The 12,586-nt window shown below is 38.7% G+C and overlaps 1 protein-coding gene across 1 annotated transcript in view; it reads right to left on the bottom strand.

Annotated features, from left to right (window-relative positions):
* The window catches only part of got1l1 (glutamic-oxaloacetic transaminase 1 like 1), a 67,209-nt gene that overhangs the window by 34,373 nt on the left and 20,250 nt on the right, over positions 1–12,586 (bottom strand). The window contains exon 6 of the mRNA XM_034169943.1: positions 2,695–2,860. Within this exon, the coding sequence (XP_034025834.1) occupies positions 2,695–2,860 (166 nt within the window). The remainder of the gene's footprint in view (positions 1–2,694; positions 2,861–12,586) is intronic.

The following is a 12,586-nucleotide window of genomic DNA, read 5'->3' on the forward strand; positions in this document are numbered from 1 at the left end:
AAAAGGGGGTGTTCACAATAATAGTAGCATCTGCTGTTGACACTACAAACTCAAAACTATTATGTTCAAACTGCTTTTTTAGCAATCCTGTGAATCACTAAACTAGTATTTCAATCAATCAATCAATTTTTTTATATAGGGCCAAATCACAACAAACAGTTGCCCCAAGGCACTTTATATTGTAAGGCAAGGCCATACAATAATTATGTAAAACCTCAATGGTCAAAACGACCCCCTGTGAGCAAGCACTTGGCTACAGTGGGAAGGAAAAACTCCCTTTTAACAGGAAGAAACCTCCAGCAGAACCAGGCTCAGGGAGGGGCAGTCTTCTGCTGGGACTGGTTGGGGCTGAGGGAGAGAACCAGGAAAAAGACATGCTGTGGAGGGGAGCAGAGATCGATCACTAATGATTAAATGCAGAGTGGTGCATACAGAGCAAAAAGAGAAAGAAACAATGCATCATGGGAACCCCCCAGCAGTCTATGTCTATAGCAGCATAACTAAGGGATGGTTCAGGGTCACCTGATCCAGCCCTAACTATAAGCTTTAGCAAAAAGGAAAGTTTTAAGCCTAATCTTAAAAGTAGAGAGGGTGTCTGTCTCCCTGATCTGAATTGGGAGCTGGTTCCACAGGAGAGGAGCCTGAAAGCTGAACCTCAGTTTTTCATGATTTCTTCACATCTGCAAGGCATTAATTTTGTTGGTTTGGAAACAAGATTTTGCTGGTTTACTAGTGTGCTTGGGGTCATTGTCTTGTTGAAACACCCATTTCAAGGGCATGTCCTCTTCAGCATAAGGCAACATGACCTCTTCAAGTATTTTGACATTTCCAAACTGATCCATGATACCTGGCATCCCATATATATATATATATATATGCCCAACACCATAGTAGGAGAAACATGTCCATATCATGATGCTTGCACCACCATGCTTCACTGGCTTCACTGTGAACTGTGGCTTGAATTCAGAGTTTGGAGGTCATCTCACAAACTGTCTGCGGCCCTTGGACCCAAAAAGAACAAATTTACTCTCATCAGTCCACAAAATATTCCTCCATTTCTCTTTAGGCCAGTTGATGTGTTCTTTGGCAAATTGTAACCTCTTTTCTTCACATGTCCTTTATTTAACAGAGAGACTTTGCGGGGGATTCTTGCAAATAAATTAGCTTCACACAGGCGTCTTCTAACTGTCACAGCACTTACAGGTAACTCCAGACTGTCTTTGATCATCCTGGAGTTGATCAATTATTGTATGGCCTTGCCTTACAATATAAAGTGCCTTGGGGCAACTGTTTGTTGTGATTTGGCGCTATATAAAAAAAAAATGATTGATTGATTGATTGATCAATGGGTGAGCCTTTGCCATTCTGGTTATTCATCTATCCATTTTGATGGTTGTTTTCCGTTTTCTTCCATGCGTCTCTGTTTTTTTTTTTTTTTTTTTGTCCATTTTAAAGCATTGGAGATCATTGTAGATTAACAGCCTATATTTTTTTTTGCACCTGCGTATAAGTTTTCCCCTCTCCAATCAACTTTTTAATCAAACTATGCTGTTCTTCTGAACAATGTCTTGAACGTCCCATTTTCCTCAGGCTTTCAAAGAGAAAAGCATGTTCAACAGGTGCTGGCTTCATCCTTAAATAGGGGACACCTGATTCACACCTGTTTGTTCCACAAAATTGACGAACTCACTGACTGAATGCCACACTACTATTATTGTGAACACCCCTTTTCTACTTTATTTACTAATAGCCCAATTTTATAGCCTTAAGAGTGTGCATATCATGAATGCTTGGTCTTGTTGGATTTGTGAGAATCTACTGAATCTACTGGTACCTTGTTTCCCATGTAACAATAAGAAATATACTCAAAACCTGGATTAATCTTTTTAGTCACATAGCACTACTATTATTCTGAACACTACTGTACATACATACATATTCTATTTCTACCTCATTTCTTATGTCTTGTACTGTTACAAGTATTATTATTATTGCTTATCCTTGCACACGCTGTGTGATGAACATTTTCCTCTACTTGCACCCAGCTTGTGTGTTTTTTAAGAGCTGACGTAACATGTGAATTTCTCCTCTGTGAGATCAATAAAGTTTATCTTTATCTTTATGTTTATTACGTTCAACAACTGTGGATTAATTGCTGTATTTTTGTCTGAGGTAATCGGGTGTGAAGAATGAATTGCCCTTTTGGGGATCAATAAAGTTGTTTGAATTGGAATTGAATTGAATTGAAGACTGCAGGCACAGCCGCTGGTGTTCACTCCGAGGCAGCCTCAGAGACAGAAAGGGTGGCCGGGTCACCTCAGGGATTTTTTTATGTGATCCATCGGGCGAGGGACTTTGTAAGGGGGGGGCAGTGTAGCGACGCTGAAGTAATCTTCATGTTACACTGTGTTATCTGTTCTCTCAAGTGGTCTCTGTGTTTATTGGTTGTCTGGTGCATTGAATGTGTATGGGGATAAGGCAGGTATGTGACTGGAGGAGCAGGGAGGTAGAGCATTTCTGAGAACCTGCAGCTTTTTGGAGCTGAGAGCATTGCAGTTTTGTTGGCGTGGTTACGGCCGACAGTAACTGTTTTATGCTCCAGAATAAGGAACCGTTTTTCTGATACTCCCTATCATCTTTTCAGCATCCTGGTAGATGTTACATTATTCATTCAAGATGTCCTTGACTCACCATTCAAGAAGGTGGGCTGGATTTCGGAGCACTGTCGCAACAACACGTGCACCTCCTCCAGATGGCTGGGCCCACAGTGAGCTGACTATTTTCTCACACCGAGACCGCATAGCCAACAGGTCTGAGGGCTGCTTTAAGACACACAGGAGGTGTCCAACAGCCTCATCTGCCAAACACGAGAAAGAAAATGATCCTGATGTGAAGAAGAATGACGAACGATAGGTAATATTCACATATTAACAAGAAAAGAACCAAATCTATCTCAGAGAAAAGCACACAGTGAAGCACAAGACACGGTTTAGCATGACAAGACAGATACTGTATGGATCTCACACTAAAAAGGATGCATGACTTGCATTTATGTTTCTATGTTTCTAAGAAACAGGAAAATTATGTTATTTCGACACATTCTGATCATGTGGAACTGATTTATACATTTAAATTGTGTAAATTCAACAGACGTTTTAGAGTATTTTAAAGGATACAACATAACATGCATTTTCTGTTTAATAATGGTGCTACCCAGTGGTGTCCAAAGACCAAAAAGATCCAAGAAGATCTGATTTATATTACTTTGAGCAGATGGGATGAGTTCATCAGTGAAATCACCTGCTGGAGTCTGTGGCTGCAAACAAAACCTGCACCCTCTTGGCCCTTTCTGGAATACTTTGGACACCACTGCACTACAATGTAAAAAAAAACAACAACAAAAAATAACAAAACAAAACAACAACTTATTTTTTAAAGTTAAAAACTGTGGTTCTTAGAATTATTTTGCCAAAATACAGTTAAAAAAATATAAGTACCTTTTGGAGAACAGCATGTAAATTTGAATATATTCAGCTGTTGTAATTTACAAATAATACAGCATTACAATTGTTGTTGTTTATTTGGCTAAATTAACATTATCACGCTGCTGTTAGACCAATTATTTCTGTAGAAATGCAGTTGTTACTTATTGTACATCGAATCTCATTTCTTGAGAGTTTGTTGTGCTACTCCTATTTTGATCAGGGGTACCACATGAGGTTTGGTATGAGATCCAGATGTTGATGTGGTTTTTCTAGCACCAACTATATAAGGAGAATGCACCTCTGTCATTCTTGAACCTGCGATATTTCACTTGGAAAACAACCACACTGAGGGCTTGATATACTAAGATCCTCGGTAACAAGTGCTAAATTGCATGGGAAATCCGAACTTGCGCAATGGGGTGTTGACAGGATTGCAAGCGACTTACTAAGAGTAAATACGCAGTTGATAGTGGGCATGACATAACAAGGATTTTATGCATGTTTATGGTCCTAAGTGCAAAATGAAATTATATCAGCCATTTAAGTTACTGCGTGCAGGTGCAAGCCACTTTTTTATCCAGATCTAATATATATGGAAGAAAGCTCAGTACCCAAACAGCAGTATATTTAATTGATTTATCTAACGTGGTCTATATTTTTGTTTACTATCACCATTTCTCCAGTGTTTGTCTAATTGCTTTTTAAAACTAACACTCTGATATTTGTCATTGTAAATGAGAATTTCCTCAAATCCAGACGTGTCCTACTTTAAAATCATTTCTTGCTGTGACCCCTTCTGTTGTTGTCTGATAATGAGCGATCAGGACTCTATTCACTTGCCGTATGTACCTCACATGCACAAACTGTGACACATAACTGTGTTCATGAGCTGACGAGTTTTATTTTTAAAGAAAAAGAAAAAAATCAGTTATTTCACTCATTCAACTTCTGTTTTTGATCTTATTACACATGGAGACATTCATTCATTCATTCATCTTCTACCGCTCAGTCCAATTAATGGTCACGGGGGGCTGGAGCCTATCCCAGCAGTCATAGAGCGCGAGGCGGGGTACACCCAGGACAGGATGCCAGTCTGTCACAGCACATGGAGACATTTTTTATTTAAAAAAAAAAGCATTAAATAAAGTTAAATATGACCCACATTTACACTGAATGATATATTTTGTTTGTTTCCCCTGTGCGGTCTCTCTGCAGAAATGATGATCTACAAGAGCAAGCTGCCAAGTGCCTTTGGTTAACCCCATTTTCAAACTGTCAAACTACAGGCACTGTCATTTCATTTTGACCTTGATAAATCGTGTTACGTGTGCAAACCTCACTTATTGTGAACTGTTAGTAACTCAGCATACAGGTGTAATTTCCAAGTGCAATGGTGTTTGCACACCTTTTTACACCAAGTAACCCTTTAATAAATCACGCCCTTAGCACCTGCACCACGTTGCTGTCATGCAGTAGGAGCTACTCAGAAAATATAAGGAATTATATATCATATTGGCATATAAACATATTTTTACTGTATTTCCACAAAGTGTATTATATGAAGCGTTTTGAAGAATTTAGTTCTATATATCAGCAGGTTAAAAAGGATTCTGCAGTTCATTTCATTTTCAGTCTAATTCTCACCATGTGACAAAATTGTGGCACGAGTTACTGTGTTTTCTTCCAAAACAAAATATTACTGGTTCAAGGCTACCTTTACCCATTTGTCCTTTAATAATTGTTTGCTATTTACAACAGTTTTACGCTGTAAAATTTACAATATTTTCTGTAAAGATATTTTCACAATTTTACTGTTTTTTTGTTTTTGTTTTTGTTTTTTTACAGAATTATTCTGTCAAGCACAGCTGCTAGTTTCCCTCCATAAAAACAAGATAATTTATTTAGAGTGTATGTGAATAAAAATTACGGTTACCCTTGTTCAAATAATTATCAGGCTAAAGCTATCAGCTTTGTGTGGACATAAAGAAAATGCTGTACATCATACTGGTTAAACACATATGTTCTATGCAATCACTGACCACTTCATTAAGTATGTCTGCTGAACTGCACATCAAAGCCAATATCTAATCAGCTAATTATGCAGGTCTTCTGAAGTCCAATCTGAGCTTCAGAACATGGAAGAAAGGTGATTAATGTAGTATGCCTGTTGGTGCCAGACAGACTGGTTTGAGTATTTCTAAAACCTGCTGATATACTGTCTAGTGTTTGCAACATATCTTGGTTCTACAGAGAATGGCCACAATAAAAAGAAACATCCAGTGAGTCACAGTTTTCTGGCAGAAAATGCCTTGTTGATGTCAATTTGTTAAAAGTCAGAGAATTCAATTTTGTTTCAATTGATTTTATTTATACAGTGCCAAATCACAATGCTGCCTCAAGTCACTTTACACAAGGAAGGGCTAACCTTACCAACCCCCTGAGCAAGTACCCAGGTAACAGTGGTAAGGAAAGCCTCGTCTGTTTGTTTGTTTGTTTTTATCTTAGGGACAAAAAGGAGTCCTGAGACAGCAGAGCCCGGGCTAATATGTAGGGTGTAATTAGATCAGCTACAGTGATGTACAGCGTCCAAACTGCTTTTTTAGCAATCCTGTGAATCACTAAATTAGTATTTAGTTGTATAACCACAGTTTCTCATGATTTCTTCACATCTGCGAGGCATTAATTTTGTTGGTTTGGAACCATGATTTTGCTCGTTTACTAGTGTGCTTGGGGTCATTGTCTTGTTGAAACACCCATTTCAAGGGCATGTCCTCTTCAGCATAAGGCAACATGACCTCTTCAAGTATTTTGACATATCCAAACTGATCCATGATACCTGGTATGTGATATATAGGTCCAACACCATAGTAGGAGAAACATGCCCATATCATGATGCTTGCACCACCATGCTTCACTGTCTTCACTGTGAACTGTGGCTTGAATTCAGAGTTTGGAGGTTGTCTCACAAACTGTCTGTGGCCCTTGGACCCAAAAAGAACAATTTTACTCTCATCAGTCCACAAAATATTCCTCCATTTCTCTTTAGGCCAGTTGATGTGTTCTTTGGCAAATTGTAACCTCTTCTGCACATGTCCTTTATTTAACAGAGGGACTTTGCGGGGGATTCTTGCAAATAAATTAGCTTCACACAGGCGTCTTCTAACTGTCACAGCACTTACAGGTAACGCCAGACTGTCTTTGATCATCCTGGAGTTGATCAATGGGTGAGCCTTTGCCATTCTGGTTATTCTTCTATCCATTTTGATGGTTGTTTTCCATTTTCTTCCACACGTCTCTGGTCTTTTTGTCTATTTTAAAGCATTGGAGATCACTGTAGATGAACAGCCTATAATTTTTTGCACCTGCGTATAAGTTTTCCCCTCTCCAATCAACTTTTTAATCAAACTACGCTGTTCTTCTGAACAATGTCTTGAACGTCCCATTTTCCTCAGGCTTTCAAAGAGAAAAGCATGTTCAACAGGTGCTGGCTTCATCCTTAAATAGGGGACACCTGATTCACACCTGTTTGTTCCACAAAACTGACAAACTCACTGACTGAATGCCACACTACTATTATTGTGAACACCCCCTTTTCTACTTTTTTTTACTAATAGCCCAATTTCATAGCCTTAAGAGTGTGCATATCATGAATGCTTGGTCTTGTTGGATTTGTGAGACTCTACTGAATCTACTGGTACCTTGTTTCCCATGTAACAATAAGAAATATACTCAAAACCTGGATTAATCTTTTTAGTCACATAGCACTACTATTATTCTGAACACTACTGTACAAAGAATGGAGAGATCTGTAATTTTATCGTAGGTACACTTCAACTGTGAGAGAAAGAATCTAAAAAAAAAAAAAAATTCAGAAAATCACATTGTATGATTTTTTAAATGACTAATTTGCATGTTACTGTATGAAATAATGCCACACGTGTATAATTCTTTTATTAAGCAGAATTACTCCAAAACTAATGAGCCGCGTTTCCACACATACAGTACATCTTCAACCACTTACTCCAGTTAAGGGTCGCGGGGGGCTGGAGCCTATCCCAGTATTCATAGGGCGTGAGGTGGGCTACACTCTGGACAGGACACCAGTCTGTCGCAGGACCACATATAGACAAACAAACACACTCACACCTACAAACAATTTAAAGTCTCCAATGTAACTAACCTGCATGTATTTGGATGTGGGAGGAAGACGGAGCACCCGGAGTGAACCCCCGCAAACACGGGGAGAACATGTAAACTCACAGAACACACACCCATAAAGCCCACAGAAAGGAATCGAATCCATGACCTTGTTGGATGGAGGCAACAGTGCTATTCACTAAGCTACCATGCTGCCCTGAGCCATGTTTTAAATTTGAAAATGGTGGGAAGGCAAAAAATGGCACATTTAAAATTTATGAGTGAATTTCAATAAAAGACTGGGGTTTTTGTGCTGTTTAGGTTTTTATTATTTTTTATTAATTCAGGTCCTGACTCTGATAGGGATGCCCTCTTTCAGATATGCTCTGTTCAAAATCATTCACTCTCCATTTATATTCATATTGCAACTAGAGACAGTTAATAGCCTCTGAGAACGTCAGAAAGGGAGTGTATTTTAGGGCCCTCATTTGGAGTAATGATGGTGAGAGAAGTTCTGTTCTTTGTCTTTAACGTAGATTTACCCTGCTGGGCACAAATCTCACAACCCAGCTTATCTGTCCTTTAAGCTTTATTTTAACAATGAGGCAGAAGCCATCAATTACCTTGATTAAACAGTACAGGACCTGACCTGGAAATGATCACTAAAAACAATTAGCGAAAGTAACCACTAGGGATGGGTATTGATAAGATTTTATCGATATTGATACCATTATCGACTCCGCTTATCGTATCCGATTCCTTATTGATACCTCTTGTGAATTCTCTCTGTACTAAAAGTAGGCTTTACAGATTTTCTATGTCAACAACATTTTATTGAATCTTAAATAAATATAAAATTGGTCACTGGATCCTTAAAGTCTGGACATAATAAACTGTACATGGTGGGTCCTTGATCTCTGGACATAAATAGAAATAAACAAAATCTATAGTTTTGTCAAAAGCATTTTCTTTCAGAAATTACCGGCATAAATGTCTTTCCATACCTCTGAGCTGAGCTCTTGCAGCTGGCTGTTTTGCACGTCAGGATGTAATTCATAAAGAATGCAGGACGTCTCATTTTGGGACAAAAAAAAATAATAATAATTTTAGTCGATTGTAGTTTACAGCGTTTGGAAAGAGGTGTAATTTTATTTAAAGTGACAATTCATTATGAAGTTAATAATTCCGACTGGACTCTGACTTGGCACAGAGCAGCACAGTGTTTGCAGCAGTGCCAACGGAACAGAGGATGATTCTCGTTTCTTGACTGCAACAAGACAGAAGTCCCAGTTAGTGACTTTAATCCACACAAAAGTGACTCACGATTGACATATTTTAATGGCTTTGAGAGGGGTTAAAAAGTGGACTTGCCGCTTCTGAAGAGCAGTGAATCAAAGATCCAATGAGCCAGTGGATCAAAGCACTGCTTAATTAGTTCACACTTCAAAGTGGAGTCACACTGCAGAAACAGTTGATTATAGACCCGCTGCAGGGTTTGCAATCAACGTAGAGGAATGATCATTTTCCCGACAAACCCTCAAAAACAACGGCCACTCTGAAGGGCTGATAAGGGAATCATTAAGCAAAAGGCTATTGATGTCGGTGGATTGAATCAATTCTTAACGATATCCAAAAAGAACCGGTTCTCAATACCCAACCCTAGCAACCACTAACTTTTAGTATTGACTTGGTTGGGGTAACATCTGTCGGCTACTGATAAGCCAGTTTTGAGTTTAAGCACTGCAGGGGCTGCTGGGTAAATTCAGGATCACAAACACAAAACGAACGCATGAAAAATAAATAAATATAATAAATGAAAACCCCCAAACACTGTCATTGTCTATTTCATTTTATATAGCGCCAAATCACGACAAAGTTGTCTCAAGGCACTTCACACAAGTAAGGTATAATCTTACCAACCCCAATGTTGTTAGCTAAAATCTGTAGCTTGGCTGAAGACATTAAAACCACTACACATTTCACTCATGGTACCAACATGAGACTTACCTCAATCACAGTAAGAGCAACATAACACTTAAGTAAACTAACTACACCATTTGAAGTACAAAAACACAATAAATTAATAACACTAACAACACTGTTAAACTATAATGAACCACAATACCAACAATTAAAACCTCAAAACCTGGAACTCCCATGGTGCATTGCAGCACAATGTCCATTGTTTACTGATTAGCTAAAATTGCTAATTTCTCCAAAAATATTTGTCCTATCAACTTTCCGTTTTAGCAGCGTTCATCCTTGACCAAGAATACATAAGAATACGAAGCCATACACACAGATGCACACACACACACACACACACACACACAGAGGCCACTTGGCTATTATAATATAGATGTAGACAAAATGGGCTTTTCAATATTAAATTCAAATGTCTACAAAATCCACAATCCAGATCAGATCTGGATCAAACCTTGTCAGGCAATAGTGAATGCCAGTGTGCAGCTACCTTTCAAATATGATACTTGTTGGGGCAAGTTTGATTAAGATATAATGTAAAATATACATTAAATTGGATTTTCAATGTTAAATTTAAATGTCCAAAAAATCTGTAATCTGGATCATGTCCAGGTCAAACTTTGTCAGTTAATAAAGGATCCTACATAATGCTCACAAATATGAAAGAAATTTTAAGAGGTCAAAAGGAAGCATTCTGTTTCTTATTTTTAATGCTCATACGGCAGAGGGTATTTTAACATTGCGTTATATTTACTGTTGTTATTATAACCCTAAACCTAACTCTAAAATCTAACCTTAACCAAAACACACATTGCATATGCATGGGAAAATCATAGAAGTTGGCTACACACAAAATGTTGCTCTTAACTTTATGGTATCATATCACACAAAACATGTCATGAGAATACGTTGCTATGATAGAATCCCTGCACCGTCAAGTATTCCATGTCTGAGTTCTGTTCCTCTGACACAATCGGTGCTTATTTCACCCATACAGTAGTGTTCAGAATAATAGTAGTGCTATGTGACTAAAAAGATTAATCCAGGTTTTGAGTATATTTCTTATTGTTACATGGGAAACAAGGTACCAGTAGATTCAGTAGATTCTCACAAATCCAACAAGACCAAGCATTCATGATATGCACACTCTTAAGGCTATGAAATTGGGCTATTAGTAAAAAAAAAGTAGAAAAGGGGGTGTTCACAATAATAGCAGCATCTGCTGTTGACACTACAAACTCAAAACTATGTTCAAACTGCTTTTTTAGCAATCCTGTGAATCACTAAACTAGTATTTAGTTGTATAACCACAGTTTTTCATGATTTCTTCACATCTGCGAGGCATTCATTTTGTTGGTTTGGAACCATGATTTTGCTCATTTACTAGTGTGCTTGGGGTCATTGTCTTGTTGAAACACCCATTTCAAGGGCATGTCCTCTTCAGCATAAGGCAACATGACCTCTTCAAGTATTCTGACATATCCAAACTGATCCATGATACCTGGTATGTGATATATAGGCCCAACACCATAGTATGAGAAACATGCCCATATCATGATGCTTGCACAACCATGCTTCACTGTCTTCACTGAACTGTGGCTTGAATTCAGAGTTTGGGGGTCGTCTCACAAACTGTCTGCGGCCCTTGGACCCAAAAAGAACAATTTTGCTCTCATCATTCCACAAAATATTCCTCCATTTCTCTTTAGGCCAGTTCATGTGTTCTTTGGCAAATTGTAACCTCTTCTGCACGTCTGTTATTTAACAGAGGGACTTTGCGGGGGATTCTTGCAAATAAATTAGCTTCACACAGGCATCTTCTAACTGTCACAGCACTTACAGGTAACTGTTTTTGATCATCCTGGAGCTGAGCATTGGGTGAGACTTTGCCATTCTAGTTGTTCTTCTATCCATTTTGATGGTTGTTTTCTGTTTTCTTCCACGTGTCTCTTTTTTTTTTTTTTTGTCCATTTTAAAGCATTGGAGATCATTGTAGATGGACAGCCTATAATTTTTTTGCACCTGCGTATAAGTTTTCCCCTCTCCAATCAACTTTTTAATCAAACTGTTCTTCTGAACAATGTCTTGAACGTCCAGTTTTCCTCAGGCTTTCAAAGAGAAAAGCATGTTCAACAGGTGCTGGCTTCATCCTTACATAGGGGACACCTGATTCACACCTGTTTGTTCCACAAAATTGACGAACTCACTGACTGAATGACACACTACTATTATTGTGAACACCCCCTTTTCTATTTTTTTTTATTTTTTTTTACTAATAGCCCAATTTCATAGCCTTAAGAGTGTGCATATCATGAATGCTTGGTCTTGTTGGATTTCTGAGAATCTACTGAATCTACTGGTACCTTGTTTCCCATGTAACAATAAGAAATATACTCAAAACCTGGATTAATCTTTTTAGTCACATAGCACTACTATTATTCTGAACACTACTGTAAGAGGTGCTGCCAACTGTCCTGCATTGGGCGGGACAGTCCCGGTATTTACCCCCGTGTCCCGCATGAGTTTGTGTGGGATACCTATTAGTCTCACATTTGTGTGGGTCAAGGCATGCCCCCGGACCTGCCTAATTACACTTTGTGCCCTTGGTGCTCGCGGCCACGCGTGGGTGTCCCACACTGGTAAATTCAAATGTTGGCAGGTATGCCTGAATAAATAACATCAGGCCCGGATACAGACCGGTTTGGACCGATGCAGTTGCATGCAATGCTTCGATCCACTAGCTCGTTGGTTCTTTGATTTGCTGCTCTTCAGAAACAGCAAGTCCGCTTCTTAACCCCCCTCAAAGCCATTAAAATACCGTGAGTCATTTTTGTGTGGATTAAAGTCACTAACTGGGACTCTTGTCTTGTTGCTGTCAAGAAACGAGAATCGTCCTCCGTTCCGTTCACACAGCTCCAAACGCTGTGCGGCTCTCTGCTGAGACAAAGTCCGGTTGGAATAACTTCAAAACGAATCGC

Source organism: Thalassophryne amazonica, chromosome 5 (genome assembly GCF_902500255.1).
Source record: "Thalassophryne amazonica chromosome 5, fThaAma1.1, whole genome shotgun sequence".
NCBI lineage: Eukaryota > Metazoa > Chordata > Actinopteri > Batrachoidiformes > Batrachoididae > Thalassophryne > Thalassophryne amazonica.